The 22,340-nt window shown below is 34.9% G+C and overlaps 1 protein-coding gene across 2 annotated transcripts in view; it reads left to right on the forward strand.

Moving 5' to 3' along the window:
• Sema3a (semaphorin 3A) overlaps window positions 1-20,114 on the forward strand; it is a 203,393-nt gene extending 183,279 nt beyond the window's left edge. Inside the window, exons 16-18 of one of the 2 annotated variants that reach the window (XM_021162359.2) lie at window positions 2,653-2,720; window positions 15,067-15,209; window positions 16,711-18,550. In XM_021162359.2, coding sequence (XP_021018018.1) covers window positions 2,653-2,720; window positions 15,067-15,209; window positions 16,711-17,166 — 667 coding nt within the window. In that variant the 3' untranslated portion in view covers window positions 17,167-18,550. Of the gene's footprint in view, window positions 1-2,652; window positions 2,721-15,066; window positions 15,210-16,710 lie in introns of both variants that reach the window. The other variant, XM_021162357.1, reaches the window with a different exon arrangement.
• The last annotated feature ends 2,226 nt before the right edge of the window (window positions 20,115-22,340 follow it).

The following is a 22,340-nucleotide window of genomic DNA, read 5'->3' on the forward strand; positions in this document are numbered from 1 at the left end:
ATATATATATATATATATATATATATATATATATATATATAGTTGTTAATGTTATATATATTGTTGTTAATGGTCCTTCAAGCTTGCCACCATGCACAGTGAACTTGCAAACACTGATTGGGTCACCGCCATACATAACCCACTGCACTTTTGGAGCAGTATGACTTTGTTTTAGCAGTCAGTCTTTCCAAAACAACTCTGTCTGTCAGCCTTTCTCAGTAGGAAAGTGTGCTCTGTGGCATTTGTAATTTTACAGATGCTATAGGAAAACATCTACTCACTTCACCTAACATCTACTTAATTGTTGCATTGATGTTTTAGACACAATTGTTTGAATATTAAATCATCTAAACCTGGGGCTAGAGAGGGGGTTCTGTGATTAAGTGCACTTACTGATCATATAGGGCACCCAGTTCAGCTCCCCGACTCGCTCAGATGGTTCACAGTCATGTATAACTCCAGCGTCAGACCAGCTAACTCCCTCTTCTGGTCTCAAGGTGTGTGCAGTTATGCACAGAGATTCACAGACATATCTATAGAAGAAAAAAAGAGAGAAAGAAAGAAAGAGAGAAAAAAAGAAGAAAGGAAGGAAGGGAGGGAAGGAGAGAGGAAGGGAAGGAGGGAGGGAGGGCCGAATCTTTTCAAATAATTACCTAGAGCTTAACTTATCATATAATTTGAGCACAGAATCACAGTAATACTAAATGTAAAACTTCTATTATAGACTACATACATAAAACAGTTTTCTTACTCTTCAAAATTCCATATTTATCTGTTATAATTAGTATTTCCATAATTTGTTGGGATTTTACATTAGAAAACACTTAGTTTGGAGATATTATATATTGATTAAAGAAACCATGACGAATTTAATACATTGAAATATACCATCATTACAATAATAGCTCTGAATTATTTAAGGTTAAATTTTATCCTTCTTAAAACTGTTTATCTCTAGTTACTCAGACAGACATATGGAAATCTTATCTGAACTGAAAAAAGGAACCTTCCCTTTGTACAAAATAATAATGAGGAACACTGCACGATTTGGTGATGAGAGGTTCGAATTTTAATCAAAGAAGGAGCAAAGAGATAAACATGACTCTAATTTGAACTGGTATTTATATATTGAAAGTGGTTCTCACACACCCATAAATTAAAACCCAAAGAATTTTCATAAGTTCTCTTGGTTTTTTGTGAATTATGGATTTTACTTAACCTAATTTCATATGTCTCAGACTAGATATGTCCTTGGAACGGATGCATGGAGGCCTTGTAATTTATATGTTCTCGGTGGTGGCATTTTTTGAAGTTTAAGTGACTGAGAAAGGCTTTCCCTGATGCTTTGGGGTTCATGTTTCACAAGTTCTCTTGTTGGCTCAATTTTCAAGTGTACACATCTGCTTGATAGTCTCACTACTTCTACAAATAGAAATCTATAAATACTTTAGACTTCTAACTTTATGAATACAGTAATGAGTTCCATACTTATACTTCTCAGTGACCATTAAATGATGGTAACCAATTTTGTAGCAAGGTAATACCTTTAAGATTTTTAAAAGAAAAAGAAAAAAGACAAGTAATCAGTCAAGATGGCCACAGGGTCTGTGTCACACAGCCACTCTCCTTAGCTCTGATCTCAGCTTACACATCTATTTTGAATCTAATAGCAGGGCCCACCTCCTCCTCCAAGTGTGTCTAACTGCATGGGACCCCCACACACAGTTTGCAGAGCCAGGAAATGACACTAACATTGGTTTGATGCATATATTCTGCTTTTCTGTAAAAGAGAGGGTCATCTTTGTTTACCTACTCTCCTAGCAAAAGGAGACTTCACCCTTAAGTGCAAATTTTGTAATTGTTTTCCTCCTTTTCTCCAAGGCGTAAATAAACTGATGTGCAACCATAGCCATATAATAGGGCAGTTATGGTTGTGTACATCTTGAAACCCCAGCAATCTAAAACAAACAAAGAAAGAACCAAAGACTGGAGGCATAGCTCAATGGGACAGCACTTACAACAGGCTCTGAGGTTCAATCACTAGCACCACAACACATCAAAGAAAATACAATAAAGATGCTTTTCTATAAAATAGTGATATAATACATTTAAATAGCAACAAAAGAAAGAATTCTTAGACTAATACATCAAAGTTAGACAATAGCATATTTTAAAAAGATTACGCATAGATATACAACCTCAATGTGTTGACATCAGACTCCTAAGTCCTTGATAGAATTGTGGGAGCAATGAGGAAATGTAGACACACTGAAGAAAATCATCAGTCACGTGGATTCGAACATTCAAACTTACAACCACACTGGAGATCAGAACAATAGTTATGTTTATTGAAGAAATGGGTTGTTGTCTCTAAAATGAAGTCCAGAGCTCCTCAGGGTTAGATTTTTACTGACTGATTCCTAGTAGAAAACAAGGCAGAATGTCTATTCATGATGGTTAAGAGTCCCTTGGTTGCAGTGGCTGGAGTTCAGTATATTTGTTTCCCAGTTTTGTCACCTTTCAGTCCCCTTATCCAGCCACACAGGCTGTAGATGCATATCTTCCTCTCTTGCCTATGGGATTCAGTACAGATTTGATTCTTCATTCACATCAGAGATTTAGAATAATATCTCTTGAATGTAATTCTTTTAGGCGCACAAGACGACAAGATATAAGGAATGGAGACCCACTGACTCACTGCTCTGACTTGCAGCACCATGGTAAGCCACTCTTTACACTTCCAGTGCTAAAGTCTTAGATGTGCACACATTGTTCCAAGACCAGTTAGGAGGAAATGTGGTCTGGAATGAAGAAGATACTGACAAACTCACAAAACAGGAATATATATTTTGATCTCAGGTATAATATATTCAAGATTTTAGATCTTAACAAGATATAGAACTTACATTTCTTACTTGAACAAAAGAAGTCAAGTCTATTAATATACTCTTATGAATTACCAACACAAAGAAATAGGCAAGAGAAATTTTCGTTAAAATATATCAAATAAATTAATAATACATAGTGTTAGAATGGACCAAGGAAACCATATATCTATACGCTGGTGATGGTAACTCTTTCTGAGTGTTTAAATCAAACAAACAAACAAACAATGTAATATAATATAAGCCACATCCTTACATTAAAATACTAGCCATATACTTTCTTGAATTGAGCAATTTTAGATCAATATATTGAACCAAGATATTGAAACATTTTAAATGTCAAAGTTGCTTATAAGCTGAAACATCACATAACCTCCATTTAATATATATAAGTTGCTCCATTTAATATATATAAGCTTATTCTCCCTGTTTCAATTTATGAGGTAAATAATGAAGCTGTGCTTCCCTCTGCTGGGGAAACTTCTCAATGGCAATGGCACTAATAAACAGTTTTAAAAAATAATAGTTAACATGCAAAGCATGAACATTTTAACTGAACATAATTATTCTGTTTTCTCTTCCAATGTCTTTTACAGTGATCACAAAACACTCTTTGTATTTTTTAATTAATTTTAATTTGATTTACTAGGTGTGTACAATATTCTTATTGTTAAAGGGGGGACCACCCACACACATAGCACTTGAATATGCATTACAAAATCTGTTACCTTCTTGAAAGGCAGGCCTCTCTGTGTGTAATCTCAATGTGTTGGCATCAGACTCATAAATCCTTAGTAGAACTCTGGGAGAAACAAGTGATGTTGGAACAAATGTTTTAAAATCAGTAATTTATAAATGTTCTTGGCCAATGGCTGCTTTCCTGTGGATTACTCTTCTGATTTTGAAGAAGAAAGAAACCATTGAACAAGAGCAAAGATTCTGCTCTGCGTCTCTAAGGAAAATGCCTGTACTAGTATACTTTTCCTGTTTTACAAGTAACATAGTCTACTACTCCAAACTATTCTATTTACTTAATTTTCATGAACTTATTTCAAGTGAAATTATTGTAATATGATTCTATTACTTCATAAATAAGGGGATATTAATTAGTAATTCATTATATTGAAGAAATTACGGGCTTGCACCTTGAGAGGTAGAAATAAAGACTGGAAACAAAAGAAGGAGAAAAAAATTCAAAGTTATTTCCAATCAGACTGTAATCTATATTTCTTTATGGGCTTTGTTACATTGTAATGGATATAACATTGAAAATATAAGAAACATTCAGTATACTCAATGTGATTTTAAAAATAATATCCTTTTAAAGAAATATCATTATGAATGCTAAAGTATGTCTCAGTAAAGTAATTCAAGTTTTATCTTTAACACTTATGTAAACACCAGGAATCAAGTTGTGCCTTGTAACCTCAACACTTCTGAGACAGAGACAGGCATATCCCTGAAGCTCATTGGCTAGATAGATATCCTAACTGCCTAGTCTGAGGTCCTAGAGTGGGATCCTGCCTCCAGAACAAAAGAAGATTATTTCTGAGAAGGAACAACATGGGTAATTGCCCTCTGGTCTCTATGTGCATGTAGTAGCACACTACTACATATGTACATCTACAAACCCACAACATGCACACATACCTGCATACACACAGAGAGAGAAACACCAGTTTAAGCTATCATTCAAGTAACAATAATTGATTTTGAATGTGTCACAAAACTATTCTCAGAATGCATCATCTTGGCGATGCTTCTATTTGTTGAGCAATCTAGTCCCTTTGTATGAAAGTTCTTATACTATATCAAAATAATATCTACCATGGATAGAAATGTCTCATAGACAAATGGGGAAACTGACCAAGGACTTTTTAAAACTGAGATTGTGCTTCAATAAATATTTTCGGTCATTTAATGGTTTTACGTGAGATAATGTTGTCTATTTTGAAGATTTAATTTGGATGGCATTATATTGGTTTAAGCCTATGAAAATTAGCTATGCAGAATTGTTTAGCTATAAACAGTAAAGTCTTTGTGAATGAATTCTTCTCCAGATACTCAATTAGAATACATATTAAGATGAAATAGAATAGTGATATTTTAGTGTTACAATAACTAATTTTAGTTTCTTTTTGATTGGTATGAGCTTCTACTTTATGTTTAAGATAGATGGGAGGAAGGGTCCAAACAGCCCACAAAATTCCACTGCAATAAAACACTTCTATCTCAAAGGTCCCTGTGCCTGTTGGCTGCTTTTGTTGCTAATTGAACAAACATAAAGCATACTCACCATAGGTTACAGTAAAGTTCAATTGTGTGGAAAGTACGTTAGGAATCCCCACTTGGCCAGGCTCAGTCCTACCATTAGGGATCCGTGAATTATCTCAGAATAGTAGATGTCAATATTTAAAAGTAAATGGGCTCCAATCCAGAGCCCAACCCTGTTTAAATCATGTATGTTGTCTTGCTAATGTCACTTCTCACATTCAATAAAATATATGTGCTCATATGGAAACAAGTAAAGATATGTGATGTTGTTTAACAGAAAGCTCCTAAGCAACATGAAGCCAAATTATACACTTCAATATGATCACTTCCAGCTGTAATGGTAAACATATTCTGTCACACTCTATATTTTACATATCCTGAGATTTTAATAAAGTGACTATATATAAAATAACTTGAAATTTAGGTGGAAGAAATTGCACTTCGGATGAAACCTTCAACACACCCTTGCTGAATTTCCTCATTTTGCAAAACAACAAGGGGCTGAACTATTCTGGGAGAAACAAAAATCCATTTCACTTCTCTTAATCCCAAATAGTCATCTCTCCCGCCATAGCCATCCATCCAAAACCGACTATCAACCCTAATAGCTCATGAGTGCTGGGAAATCTTTCTTTCCAATCACACACCAGGCAAGATGCTAGCATAGAATCCAGGTTATTTGCAATCCATTCCATACCCTCAAAAGAGAATATGTGCCTGAAACTGGAGATTGTCTAACTTCACATTTAAGAAAATGACTGGCCCCATAAATTACGTCTCCACTGTGGCAGTTTTTTTTTTCTCTCCTTACAAAACAAAATGAGCTGTAACACAATTTATGATTTATATCCAGAAAGCAAAAGGCTAAATTTTAAAAATCACACCATCATCTTATATTTCTGGATCAGGATCATGAAGATTCTTTATGTCCTATTTTCTAATTAAGTGATATCATTCAATTTCACTTTCTAATAGTTTTCTTGGCTGTTCTGCACACATGCATTCTCTTTTTAATGTCCCACAATAAAATATCCACAGAAGTCAATCTTCTAAATTATCTCCACACTTAGCCCATTTCAATTTATGTCTTGATTGGCATCAAAACCATGCCCAAATTTCATAAACTGTCTTTGGCAGTACTGTCTTGCTGGTCAAGAGAGACATAAATTTAATATTTTGTTGATGATTTTATGGTCTGTACTTTACCAACTTCCAAATATGAATATGAGCATTTAACCCAAAGAGGAGCCCTGAGATTTGATCTAGGGACTGATGTCATCCTTTTAGACCTCCAAGTTCCATAAATTATGAAATACCACTTGTGAGGGAAATACTGAAGATTAAATGTACTACTGCATCATAGACTGCTAAGAAATAAAATGGCCCAAGACTGAGTGCCAGATTCTAGAATCAATCTCACAGATGCAATCCTAGTGAGAAATGAATTTCTGTGCAGGTGAGAGAAACAATGAAAAAATGCCTATCTCAGTCATAATTATACGTGGAAGGAATGGAGAAAAAATGCTCTTTGAGGTTTTCAATATTTTCATTTATTATTTTATTTACAAAAATGTTCATCTCATCCAAGATAATATATTTGTGCACTTAAATTTAATTATTATGAAGTGGGACTCTAGGCTGTATGCATTTCCTTTTTATTCTGAAAGTTATAAGAATCAAATATCATTATAGTACAAGATGGTGTTTTCATTATTATTTATCGGAGGTTTCTGCCTCTGCAAATGATTGCTTCCTATCTCCCATCAAATTGCTTGAGGAAAGAAAATGAAAGATAAAATCCTATGTTTCCTGTTCCATTTCTTAAGCAGTTCTTCCTATGGCAAACTTGCTCTGGCATATAGACTATTTTTCTTTCTCTGGTAATGCATGTAAAATCATGAAAATAAAATGTACCAGATGTTGTACATAGACTCATAATAGTACATTATATACATATATGTATACACTGTAATACACACACACACACACACACACACACACACACGCGCGTTAGTACTCCAGTAAGCTTTTGTATTTCGTCCTGTCCTGAACTAAGAAGGACTGTAGTTATATCATATACTGCCAAGTGAATATAGCTGTGGCAAGTATAACTATTCCAATCTCATGTAATATTTCATAACATGGTTTCATCATTATTTCTTTTTTTCTTTCTTTCTTTCTTTCTTTCTTTCTTTCTTTCTTTCTTTCTTTCTTTCTTTTTATTAGATATTTCCTTCATCTACATTTCAAATGTTATCCCCTTTCCTGGTTTCCCCTCTGAAAATCCCCTATCTACTCCTCCCTCCCCCTGCTCACCAACCCACCCACTCCCATTCCCAGCCCTGGTATTCCCCTATACTGGGGCATAGAACCTTCACAGGACCAATGGCTTCTCCTCCCATTGATGACCGACTAGGCCATCCTCTGCTACATATACAGCAAGAGCCAGGAAAATTAAGATACACTAATATATTAGTGACAAGAAAGATGCTTTGTCCAATGTAATTATTCCTTCCAAAAGATACAGCTAAAATTTCCTAGCCTATCAGTCTGCTTATCCCTCCTCTCACTGTCTATGCACTGACTAGCACATTGTAAGAACCAATCCAACCAAATTAATATATCACTAAAAGAAATATTGAACACTATCCAAATTTTAGAAATAAAAATGCTTTATCAAGGACCAAAAAAAAAAATTCTGATTTGGGGGCTATAATATAGTATATAATTTAGGTTTGCTTTTTAAAGTAGATATCTTATATACTTATATTTTCTGTAAGATCTCATTGATCTTTTTGTTCTTGTCAGCTCACATTCTCTGTTTATTTTTTTTATGCTGTGCACATTTCTAGTAGATGGGTTAAATAGAAATGCATGTGCTTTCATGCACAAGTACAGATGAGAGACTGCCCACTAAAATTTACAGAGACTAGTGGCTATCACCATCACCACAAACATTGAAAAAACATGTCACAAGCATCCTATTGATAAACAGGTATGATTCCTTTCACATGCTGTATTATAATTTATATTAGATTTTTAACAGTCCCCAAATATATACAATTGATAAATTGCTTATTAGCCATCTAAATATGCAGTTATCAAATGCATAGAAAGGCTATGGTTACAATGAGTTTTTCTTCATTTTAATTTTTAATTTTATCTTATTCCATGAAATATATCTCATCATCCATGATATGCCTTGTAATTGACTGCTGCGACATATTTTTTCCTATACTTGAAATTGCTTTGCTGATAAAATGTATTTCTGGATAGTCATCTAGACCAGTAAGAAAGTCCTAATGATTATTTGTGCCAAAGAACACATTGCTATTGTTTTCTGTTTCACCAGATTTGAGGGCTACATTCACTTTTTTGCTGCTTGACCATTTAAAGGAAATATAAATGAAAAATATCACAAAAGCATTGTGGGAAGGCAATAAGAATCGATTTGTCTGAATACAACCTAGTTACATTTCCTAAGGAGCTGAAAGGGCTAGTTAAATTACTCTGTATCTGTCTACGCCTCTTTTGACTTGCATTTGATTTTTATATTTATTGCCTAGAAAACTCAATTTTTAATGAAGGTCAAAAACATCAAAATCTATTACCAGAAATCAAAGAAGGAATGACTATGTGGCTTCCAGCCTCATCTGTCTGTCTCCTATCTGACATTACATTTTCCAAGATTGTTACATTGTTCACATTTCAATCTTGGGCGATGCTTATGGGGTTAAAATGAAGAATGAAATAAATGGGAAGCTGAAATGTGATTCCTTCTGTTTCTGTACTATTGGATGAAAATCAACTGCTAAATAAGGCCTTAAGCAACATGATATTTCTGGCCAAATGATGGATATCATGACTTTCTGTTGTTACAAAAGGAAGCAATTTATTTAACTCCGTTCTTTCCTCCCATTCTTTCTGCTTTATTAGTCTCATTTCATTTCCATAAATTATCCCACTAAAGGAGGAAATGATTAATTGAAGATTGCTTCCTCAAAAACATTATTTCTTGTCATTAGCAGCTGCAACATATTGAAACATTGTGCTATCCAAACACACTGATGCTTTTTAAATAATTTTAATATTTAGATGCTTTCAATTATTTTGCTCTAACTATTCAGATTGCAGAACCCAGTAAAACTTATTATTCAGTTAAATAACTATATCCTTACTCTCTATGGTTCTTTCTATGACAAAGGGCTATACTGTAAAATACATTTTAAAGTGTTTTTAGTTATATTTTTTCTTTCTAGAAGTGTACATTCTCCATGAGCCATTGCTAGCATAGGCTTTCATGAAGAAGGTAAAACTATACACACAACTTATTTATACCTTTATCGTCTTTTTATTTCATAGTATAGTATTTGGATGTGGAGCATACTTGATTTTACTTGTCTGATTCTACTACATCTTGAATAATATATTTTAGAGTTATTAACATTAAAATATTCTAAATAAACAACAGTTTAATGAAATAATCTATCACAGTATGACTATAATTTCTTTCCAATTTTACATTGATTAGGCTTACATTCTGTGCCTGTGAGTGTCAAAATCATTTGAGATTTCAGCTTTTAAATTCAGTGTGCTTACTTAGGTTTCCCACTCAGCAAATACCTGGTAAGACTTCATGACTGCCTTTATTGCTAAAATTATGGTAGACACAGAAAGTAAGAGAGATAGCCAATTTAACAATTGCAAATAATATGACTACATTTGCCTCAAAGAGGAGAACAGTTCTAGAATGAATTGAAGCTAAGGTGTTTCTTTAATTCCTTGATGTTTTACAGAAGTAGGAATGGTATTAAAGGCACCTGCCTCATCACTGTCTCAGGATTGACTCTTAACACAGGATTTTACTTTTGAACAATTTAAGCTATTGTAAGTCATTACATTAGTATCATTGGTAATCATGTTTAACTGTTCTGTGTGCAGACCCTCTACTAAATATCTTCTGTTATGCTTTCGTACTGTGATGATATTTTTCTTTGTCTCTATTATGCATCTCTCTTAAAAACCAATCAGAAAAGTATAAGTAGAAGAGAGACAAGTGCCAAGTTCTCTGTAATTTGAAACAAATTATCTAAAGTTTTCCTTCTCTCAACCCCAAAGGAGGCAGAAAAGGGACTCATATGTGGTGGTATAAATATTTTTAAATTATATGTGCAATGCTAATCACATTAAAAGCAATTGGAGTACATTAAGAACTTTGAATATCCTTTCTCAGTGATATCTCTGCCAATTTGAAATTAAAATAAAAATGATAATAAAACAGTGGTGATAGAATTTTAATCCTATTCATTGACAAACAATTGAAAATTTTACTTTGGAAAGAGTTATTTATTTGTTATATGTGTCTTTATGTGTACATGATTTAGCATATGCATACACATAGAAACTACAAGAAGAAACTGCTGTGCGCCTTGTCATGGGGCTAGATTTGAATTCTGGATACCCATGATTACATACCAAGCTTTCATGATTGCTGAATCCTCTCTTGAGTCCCTAATTAACAATTTTATAGTGATTTATTTTATTTTATTTTATTAATTTAATGGTTTGAGAAATTTAAGTGGTAAAATTCTTGCCTTCTTTCTTTATAAACAGTTTCTATATAAAATTCTGTAAGTAAAATACATCCAGTTGTATTATATGACAACTAGTTTTGTGATTGTAAAATCATGGCGTTTTCTTAACACACAATGGAGATCAAATACTTTCCTTAGTTAACCTAGAACTTATAGCAGGTGTTATAGTATACACCTACAACCCCAGCATTTGAGGTGCTGAGGCAGAAGGATAAAGCATAAAGCAACTGCATTACTGCATCATGCATTAAGGACAATTTTATCTCGTGGAAGTTGCATCATGGAGTTACCAACATATATTTTAAGCAAAAGTTATTTAGAAGTTATAACTTCACATATTCCATAATTGCCACTAATCTTTATAATACATTCAAAAAAAGTTTATAATCATTTTTCTTATACTAAAGCAAAATTAAGGTAAAGAAAAACTGTCAGTGAAGAAAACCAGACAAGCTTACAGAGCAAAAGCCACCATGCAGTGAGAATACACTTACTGAGATGCCATGGTGCGCTATATATTTGCTTGATGGTGTTTCCTATGATAGTGGGGTGGGAAGTAGAATAAAGTTCATTTGTAGTAGGCAGTTGCTAGCAAAGAATCTCAATAATTCCTAAAACAGGAAATAACATTTCCCAGAGGTAGATATACAAAAAGTACTGCAGCACAGATGCTTAACAACACTGAGAATGTTGTGACCAAAATCCAGTAAGCAGCACCACTGAGTGTTGCTATGGGCTCTGTCAGCATCTACACAGCTTTGGCAGAATAAATTATCCATTAACACTGTACCTTGTAGGGCAGCAGCTCTTGGGTCAATTACTGCTTGATCCAGTATGAGATTTCAGATTATCCTTACCCCAAATATGCAGGACTTTCTATGTTTTGGAAAATGAACGGTAGTCATCAGGATTCAGTAAAGCCTTTGACTCAAATGGAGTAACTATTATCTCAGTGTGCTCTATGAAAGTGCATTATGCTACTGTTACAAATGTCTAGTGTGTTTGAAAATGGATAATAATCAAAATATCCAGTAGAGTGAGAAGACATCAATGGAAATAATATTTCTCTTGTTGGTACATTTTTGGAAGACCAAAGATGGACAGAAATGATGAGGGGGAAAGTGAGAGGGTGAAACATATCACTGTATTTTCATATTTCCTATGCTGTCCAACAGTTTTCAAGTATTTGGGGAAGCAGTGTCAAGATAAATAATAGATGTTTTATTGTCTTCTAATCATGTTCAAAGTGTTTACACAGTAAGCTATAAGATATAAAGTGAAATAAATATAAATATAACAATGCAGTTGCATCTGAGCAGTGAAGTATAGCCACCACCTACATAAAAGTTCTGGTCCTAAGTTAGAAGCTGGTAATGGGACACAGGTCCCACTACAGAGAGTTTAACAGAAACAACTGAACACAAAAGAAATGTAGTCTTCATATTTCTGGCTGATGCAGCAAAATCAATCTAACAGCACAAAAGCAGAGAATCTGTAACCAAATAGGACAGTAGGACATCTGTGTGCTGTTTGTGATTTATGGCTATTAGAACAGGAAATTTGGTTTCATTGGTCACTAGCTATAAGATGTTTCTCTTTCTTTTTGTTTGGAGAACAGGGAGAAAGAAAGGGTCAACTCAGTTGACAGAGTCCTTAAGGTGTTTGCAAGAGTAGTTATCAAAGCAAACTAGCCAACGGAACCTATGAACCAAAGCAACCATCCTACTTCTCACTCAGGCACTGAGAAACACGCTATTCTTCTTCTTAAAGAGAGTCATAACTTAGGACATAAATGCTCTGTTAAATCATGCAATGTTTTGTATGAGACTTAACTATAAAGGAGAATAAGATGAGTTATTTTATAAACATAAGGAAATATCTGTTTTTAAGATAGATTTTTTATTGCCACTTGAGAAAGTTTTGTTCCTACTGGAAAAGACACACTGAACTGTTTTTTCCAGTACTGTCAGGAATACTTGGTTTAATTGGCAGAGACAAGTCAGACCATGATTTAAATATATATATATATATATATATATATATATATGCATATATGTATATGTATATATATACATATTTTTTTGAGAATTTTGTATATTGTATTTTGATTCTATTAGATTTCTTTTTAATTTTCTGTGCATGAACATTTTGTCTGCATGTATATAGGTGTATTGTGTATGTATAGCACCCAGAGAGGCTGTAAATTAGTCCCAGACCTCTCAGACCAGACAGTTGTTAGCTGTAATGTGGGTGCCAAACCAGAGGATCTCGGCAAGAATAACAAGGAGTCCTAACTGCTGAGACCTTCTCTCCAGTCCACAGATACCCACTTATAGCAAAGAAGTCTTCTGTTATTCAAGTCACATTGGACTCACCTATGTGTAATCGAAAACACATGTCTTGGAGTTCTATCAAAGAGTCCCTCGTTATTATAGACACCAGCATGAGATTACGTCACATTGGTCTTCTTACCTATGCAACTGCAAAAACACATATCTTAGAGTCCTACTGATGACGCCTTCATCATTATAGATCCCAACGTGAGAGTATTTGGCCTAGAGGAATGGCTGTAAACAAAAATTTAGTAGGATTTTTTGTCTTCATGGTGCCACACGTATTGTAATTCAAGAAACTAAGACAGAATGAACAGTATCTTCCCAAGTGTTCAGAAATTTCTTGATCAAGCAAGTTTACACTGTTGAGCAATTAACAAAAATGTATTTAATATAATCACAATTGATTTCCATGACAAACCACACTCATTATTCATGGTAGGTTGTATAGACTCTGCTGCACATAGCAATTCAACCCTCCTCTTACCAAGGGATGTATGTTTTACAACGTAGCACAGAGACATGTAGAGGGGGAAAGGCCTGTCCCAATCATTATAGAATTGTGTCTACATATAAATACGCATGCTGAATGCAAATGTGTGTGTATGTGTATATGTATGTGATTGTGTGTACATATAAGATAAACAATGGTATAGAATCAATTAGTTGCTGCTGTTTATTTCTTTGTTGTTTTCAGGGTACTGATATTTAGCAAGAAGGGACAGATGTCTCAGTGTCAGTAGAGTTTTTGTCCCCAACTAGGGCAATTGATAAGCAGGCAATGAGGCTGAGGCACTTACAATGGCAACGTGATAGAAGTCTTTGCAGCACGGTGGGAGTTGTCAGTGGGAAGCACAGCTACACCAGAGACTGGAAGAGAAACAGTTTAAAAAGCTTTAAAGCCAGCATAAGCAAATCCTATTGCTTATGACAGACAAAAGCACTAAGTTGATTAGGACAAGAGTAAAGCTGTCAAAGTGAAGCCAAGGAGGAGGGAAAACATTTTTAAAATTAAGATCCTAGCTGAATTTGAAGGCGAAAGCAGAAAATTTTCATCTGTCTACACTGTCAACTTTCTGTGCATGTGAAAATATATTTATTATTTTCTAAATTAATTTAATGAGTTCCAGATTGTTCAGGATGTCATAATGGAAACAGGATTACACAAGATAACACAGAGTTTTGTTCTCTCACTGAGTTTTACCTAGCCTCTCTGTGTCATACTTTTGATCTGAGCTGTGTTTCAGTTACCACATTGAAGGAGGTTACATAAAGGGTAAAATAATAGAAACTTAATCAGGAAACAGATTTTTGTATTGCTGTGTTTTATTATGTGCTCCTGCCATGGTCCACAGCCTAACTCTGGAAAATAACAAAGGGTATGTCATTTTAAAATAAGAACAATTGAAACCATATTGCATTGTAATTATATGAGTTTCTCCTGAGCCATCCCAAACATTTCACACCAGTTGGACTTCAGGGCAAACTTGTGAATTATTTAGGGTTTATTGGCAGGGGGTATAAACATCCTAACCTCTACCTTCTGTAAAATGATAGATAAGTAGTGGTAGGTAAATTTAATTTTACAGTTGGAAAACAAATACAAAGCAGCAATCTAATGTCTCAACAATTGTTCCTTTCTGCAAAAATCCAGACTGCTAGAAAAGTAGGTTACCAAAAGGGAGACCCCATGCACCATAGAACAAAGACTCAAGGTTGTACTGGATATGAACAGATCGATTCGTCTTACGTTACTTACTTGCAGACAAAACTCTTCATATACAGCCCAAAACAAGACGATTAATCTACTCAGGCAAATATTTGTGGTCCGAAATCCTTGACATATTTACTATCTGTAATCAATTTGAAAAATGATTTTGGAGTAAGCAACAACTTGCTGAATTTCCAAATTAATACATTAGACAATGGATGGAAGTTACTAACTAACGTTTTCTCACTTAACTTGGTATCGTTGTCTAGATAACCATCATGGCCCCAGCCTTGAAGAGAGAATCATCTATGGAGTGGAAAACAGTAGTACATTCCTGGAATGCAGTCCGAAGTCACAGAGAGCCTTGGTGTATTGGCAATTTCAGAGGCGAAATGAAGATCGAAAAGAGGAGGTACGGGGTTTTATTATTTTCTAAATTAATTTAATGAGTTCCAGATTGTTCAGGATGTCATAATGGAAACAGAATTACACAAGAAAACACAGAGGTTTTTCTCTCACTAAGTTTTACCTAGCATCTATCTGAACTGTTTCTATCTGGAACACATATTGTAACCCCAATGCCATTGACTTGGAGGAAGGAAAAGTGCTGATTACTCCAAGACACTGTTGAACCCCAACAGTAACTCCCTAGACAAGTACTCAGTGTGGACTGGGTGTGTAGCAGGCTCTGTATGAGGACAAGCATACATTCGTCAGCGTTCCAGCCCAGGAAGCACTTTGAGCACATATGCAGAGTATTATTCTTACCTTGGTTTAGTTATGAAGCACTTATGTCTATCTACATTTGTGTGTTAAGAAAAAACATCTTTTCCTTGGTAATTTTAGTGTTTGCTCACTGATTTCTGCTAAAACCTCTTGTCTTCTGCAAATGAGAAGCTGGAAGAGAGTTGAGTACTTGATTTAGGGTGTAGAAGTTGAGCCCCTCCATCACTTTTGGTATTAACTATTAAAACAGCCTCAGGATCTCTCACCTCAATAGACAATTGTAAAAACTTATACTCCGAAAATCAGAGAAAATCACACACAGAGCTCCAACATTTTAATTACTTATAAGTATTAAATAAAGGTACCCAGATTGTTTCACTAACCTGTCCAAATCATTAAGTACAGATAATTTTACAAATGCAATGTGGATATGAAGGCAAAAGCAACTCCTATTAGTTTTTGTAGGTGGTGAGGTTTTTTTTTGGGGGGGGCATGGGTGTTGTTGTTATGGTTTTTTGAAATGTTAAGCAGTTTTAAACTGTAGAATTATATTGGAAAAATGTAAACTGAGTTTTATACATTAATAAGCTATGCTTTCTGAGATTTCTGTTATAAGCCCATAAGCCCTATTACAAAGAAAACCTGAGACTAGATATATCCCAGAGTGTAGCCTCATATTATGCCACATGCAGGACCTTGTGAACTGATAGTTCACAAAATCTAAAATATAAGCCACACTTCTTTTTGCTCAAATGTTGACATTTTATTTTGTTCTTAACAAAGTATACTATGGATTCATTGTAATACATTGTTTTCTAGCTTTATGTACATCTAGTTACTGTTTAATTCTCTAATATTGACTTTGTGTCATATATATATATATGCATATATATATGCACTTGCTTTGAAATTCAAGTATACCTTCATTTTCCCTCCAGTTATGCTAAACATTTTTAATAGTTATAAGATATTCTATAAAAACAGTGGTATTGTAGAAATTTTCAAATGGATCTATAAAATAATTGGCAGACCCTATAGCTCTTGTCTAAACATAGACTTTTAAATCTTAACTTAAAAATGTTAATTCCTAAAACCTCCTTCAACTGGTATCTAAGTTCTTTTAACCAGAATGGCAGATCTTGTATTTCTATTAAATCCGCATGCCTTCCTCTGCCTTTTCCTGATAGATCAGAATGGGTGATCATATCATCAGGACAGAACAAGGGCTCCTGCTCCGTAGCCTGCAGAAGAAGGATTCAGGCAATTACCTGTGTCACGCTGTGGAACACGGGTTCATGCAAACTCTTCTGAAGGTAACCCTGGAAGTCATCGACACAGAACATTTGGAAGAGCTTCTTCATAAAGATGACGATGGAGATGGCTCCAAGACCAAAGAAATGTCGAGCAGCATGACGCCCAGCCAGAAAGTCTGGTACCGAGACTTCATGCAGCTCATTAACCACCCCAACCTGAACACGATGGATGAGTTCTGTGAACAAGTGTGGAAAAGAGACCGAAAGCAACGCCGACAAAGGCCGGGGCACTCTCAAGGGAGCAGCAACAAGTGGAAGCACATGCAAGAGAGCAAGAAAGGTAGAAACAGGAGGACCCACGAGTTTGAGCGGGCACCCAGAAGTGTCTGAGCTGCGCCACCTCCCAAAACCTCAAACAAGTACAAACTTGCTTAGATAATAACTGGAAAAATGCAATACACATGAACATTTCATGGCATTATGTGGATGTTTACAATGGTGCGAAGTTCAACCGGGTTCCACCAATTTAAGCCCGTGAGGAACTTTCCCAGCAGGCTTTCTTCCGAATACCAACGCTTGACAGAGATCACAGGTGAGCGTAGATGTTCACGTCCGCTGACTTAGGGTTTCCTCTGAAAGTTCATTTTGCTTCCTTCGTTGCCTGAGAAATAAAAATGTCATTTGCCATCGAAAGGAGAAAAACTGCATCAGCAAAGCCATTTTATTGAAGCAAGAGTTGAAAATAAACTGCATGGATTTAGTAAGCAGATGAATATTCCAAAACGTGATTGGATTCAAGGATGTTTTGTCTACCAGCACTCGTGTTTGTATGTACTGGAGGAGTAAAATAAGGAGAATGACACTGAGTGGAATAGTCTACGGAGATATAAACACATAAACCATCCATCATCCAGAGTAATGGAGTACATTGATCTACTACTGATGTCTTCTTTCAGCTTTGATCTAAAGATGTATTTTATTAAAGTTATAATTTAAATGTACCATGGCAAATATGCAGTGAAGATTAGCTGTTTCCTAAGCTAGAGTAGGTCTTGTCTTGCAGTTACCATGCTATATCATTTGTTTAAAAATTCCAACTGTGTGCTGCTTTTTTACATTGTGTTTTCAGTTCTGTAAGAGGCAGTATATCACTTTAGATCCCTACTCACTGTACTAACTATTACTTACTGACGCCAAGAATTGTGGTCTTCCCCTTTGAAGAAACCAAACAGATAGAAGGTTATCACCCTGACTTGCAAAGGTATTATCTAAGTTAACTCTCACATACATAATGTTTTCAGCCAACCAAAAATTAAGACAGCACAAAGAGAAGAAAACAGTCATTAGAGGCATCCTGAAGGATCAAGAGCAAAATTTAATTCATGTGTCTCATGAAAAGAACATTGTCTTAACAGAGTGTTGATAAAATGTCTTTCCCTCTTGGCTTGAATATTTGCATGATGTGTGAGGCATAGGACTCGCTCATGATTCCACATCCCACCAAAGATTCTATTTTCAGTCACTTAATGATTTCCGAAGCAGAGAGAAATGGGGGGGTGGGATCAGTGACATTCAGGACATGTTCTAACAACAAAATGACACATTTCTCAACCATTTCTTTGTGAATCAACTAAATTTTTACCCACCCTGTATGATACAATTATTTGTATGAACAACTTATAAGTGTTTTATCTCAATGAGAGTGAAACTATACACTTCACCTAGAAAGTGCAAAATTCTTTGTTTTATGAATAAAATATAAGATAACACAAAATGTTTCAGAATGTATAGCCTTTGTTGGTTGGAGATGATTTGCTAAGAATCATTGAGTTCAAAATGCTTAATAAATTCAACATTATAGAACAGTTCATTGGTGCTACATGCCACACTTCAGGAATTTTTTTCTTCGATCCTTCAGCATGCACAAAAATGCAAAGTAAATATCTTCTTGCTAATTAATGAAGTAGCATTGATATTTTAACTCCAGTTGTCTCCTAATTCTAATTAACTCAGCATTAGCTTCTCACCTCAACTACACCAAATTGTTATTCCCTCTCCACTGAGAGAGTTCGCAGATGGAAGCTCGTGTTTCAGATTTAATGATTATCTAAATAAAATACTATTTGTTGACATGTCTTTCATATAAAAGCCTAAAATCATCCTACATCTGATTTTAGGCTCATAGAGTAATGGTGTTGCTTTTGGAAATATGTCTTCAAAGGCAAGCTGATAGGATGAATTATTTGAGATCACACTCTGAACAGAAAATATTGTCAGGAATATTAAGTGAGAGAAAGAGGGATGCTCTAAATAAGCCATTCTCTCATTTAATAAGGTCTTAATTGTCCAAACATTTGATGTTATATTTCATTCTAAATTTGCATCTGATACAAGTATATTGGCAATTACATAACTCTCCCATTTCTTTCTAGCTCTTAACAATAAAGGATCTAATGGAATGAAGGTTGTTTGATAACTCTATGGATGCCTTTCAAAATCGGAATGCATTTTGTTTAGCAATAGAAAACTGCTTAGGTTTCAATTAAAAGTGTTACAAACAAGCAAATATATTAACATGTCTCAATCACCATGTCTAAGTTTCAAAGAAAGTTATTGATCTAACTAGGAAATAAATAAGTTAATTAATAAAGAAATAAATACATAAATCTTATGACAGTTATAACCTCCCATTTTGTATTGAGAGAGGACAGTTTGCACGAAGAAGAATGTCCCACTTACTAAGTAATTTAGATGGACTTTGGCATATGCATGTACCATCACAGGTAAGACCTGCCTAAGCGATGCATGTGACCTTAAGCAAATTACCACAGCAGTCTTACAATAGCTTCAAGTTGAAAAAGGTACTTCACAGTGGAGAGAACAGGCCCCGCTGATAGCAAATGTAAAGTGTAAATGCATGCAAATGCACACTTATTGCTTCTTTTATGTATAATTTAGTGATTTATAATGGTATGTGTTTAATATTTTTGCTACCTACACATTAGACAAAGGTGTAAATAATTTTGAAAAGAGTAGAAAGAGCACTGTAAAATACAAGTTTCTATAGATGCTCCATTCCAGTTTGTTCACCATCATCCTCAAGTGCAAGATTTCCCATACAAGTGATGCGGTGGCTTATGTACTACTTAAGGGCAGAGAGGGTGTGCCCCTCCAAGAGCATGCTTTTTGCCAGATCGTAAATTGTTCCGTATCTGTATTTATCATTGCATTTCAGATGGGAACTAGAAAACTGGAGAGAAAAATGTAATGACATTGCTGCTGTAAATTATTCCGTTTTAGCATGTATTCAGTTGCTAAATACACATTTCTTCAAAATATTTGAATTCAGATGTCTTTACTGTTCCATATAACATATGGTATTGAGGGAGATAAGCTTTGAAACCTTCAAGAACCAGAGTCAGGAATCAACATAATTAGCTAACAGATTTCTTCATTGTAGTATTCTGTAAACTGTGTTCTATATTTATAGTGATGATGTGAATTTTTTTTGCCTTTTAAATTAAACCCTGTTCTCTTTATGTCATACCTGGAAAGAACACATAGATGAAAGTCTTTAATCAGTGGATTATGACGTGAAACATCATAATTCAAGATCAATACAGATTCCAGATGATTGGCATTTAGAGGCCTGTCCTGCAGCTCATGGCAAGCACTGCATTAATATGGATTTATTTCTGTAATGTGTTCAAGTCTTTCTCTTATAAATACTATTTTAAACACAATTTTAATTCAATGAAAGTCTGTCAGAGTTTTTTTGCTTCAAAGACACATTTGACAAACAGGTCTTAGCACTATTATATACCAACATGATAGTTACAAACTGGCCTGATGCCAAAGAATCCAATGCTTTTAATTTTAACTTGGTAATAATTATTTAAGTCAATGTTAATATTTATAGTATATCTTTCCTTAAAGAAGAAAACATTATTTTCAAAAGTATGGAAATTCTATTAGCTTTATTTTAAAAACTTTCCTATAGTAGTCAATTCAAAAATCACACATTTGTATATTAATAGATAAAGACAAACCCAAAGTGAAAGGTGCCGGTGCTGCAGAAATGGGTTTTCTTATAACTGGTAAATTTTCTTTATTAACCTAACCAAAGAAAAATCTTATTTCTTCATTTCCAACACCCAAGTGCACAAACACAGGCTATGGTAGAAATAAAACCAAATTAATAAAAGAGGGATGGTTTTAAGTTATGATATTAGGAGCCAGACGTGACAGCATCAACCTGCAATTCCAAAAGGAGGGTAAAGCAAGAGGATTGTGGGTAGGAAGTCCACCTGGGCTAATTAATGGGATCCTACCTCGCAGAAACCAACAAAACGATTAAAAAGAAAATAAAGTATATCCTCTAGACACTTTGATGCTCAAAACTAGACTTCTATCTGTTCAAGTCTTATGGAAAGATCGTGACTGTGAACTTGTGATGCTAAGATGAAGGAGGTGTGGCTCTGCTTTCACAAAGCTCATAATGAAATGAAAGGTGACAGGAGTTATCATCACCATGTGTGATAATCCATTTTTCTTCCCAATAGCCTTAGACAGCAGCAACACATCTACCTTAAAAATCACTGTGCCCTGCTTACGGTTTGCCTGCCTCACTTATCACAGTGGTGTGATGTACCTGCTATGTATGTATTTCCCTTTATAGGTTGAGATTTCCTTGAAGTCAGGAACTTTGCTTTGTTGTGACATGGTCACTTGTAGCTCAAGCTGGCCTTGAACTCACACTGTAGCCAGGAGGATGATGTTGAGTCAGATCATCCTGACTTCCTGAGTTCTCAAACATACATCACCATACCTAGCAGGGTTGTGTCTAGTTGTTTCTCTTTCTGGTGCTTTGTATGATGCCAAGTAATGCTGGATCTCGACAAATCAGGGCTGAAGAGAACCATGTTGGAATGTGCTAAGTGCCAAATTAAAGGTCCCAGCCTAAATGCTGTCATTCAGAATGAAGGGAGCCAGTAAAAGTTGAGAAGAGTCCAGGAGACTTTCAGAGAATAAGTGACATGGCTTGAACTATCAGTTGGCTTTTCCTAGAAGAAGAAAGAAAAGCACCTCTAAGTAGAATAAATACAAGGAAGGCAGGAACAATGAAAATTCCTGTATTTCCCCCAGAGAACAAGTATTCCAAATGAATGGAGCACAAGTGTTCATTCAACAAAATAAAACAAAAACAAAAACAAAATATCATTCCTTAAGTCAAAATGGTGTCCTAATTTCTGAGTTTGAATTATTGTCCTATGGATTTCAGTCATATTGTCATCCCTGGCATATATAATTCTATGTCAGGTATTTTTCTTTACTTCCTCCACACATGCCTTAGCTTCCTTCCTTTTTTTTTTTCCTTTTATTGAAAATAGGTTTTTTTCATCACATAATATATCCCCAATTACAGTTTCCCCTTCATCTCCTTCTCCAACTTTCTCCCCACTTCCTTTATCCCATAGGGATCCACTCCCTTTCTGTCTCTCATTAAAAAACAGACTTCTAATGAATTAATAATTAAATTAAATAAGACAAAACAGAATCTAATG

Source organism: Mus caroli, chromosome 5 (genome assembly GCF_900094665.2).
Source record: "Mus caroli chromosome 5, CAROLI_EIJ_v1.1, whole genome shotgun sequence".
In the NCBI taxonomy this organism is placed as follows: domain Eukaryota; kingdom Metazoa; phylum Chordata; class Mammalia; order Rodentia; family Muridae; genus Mus; species Mus caroli.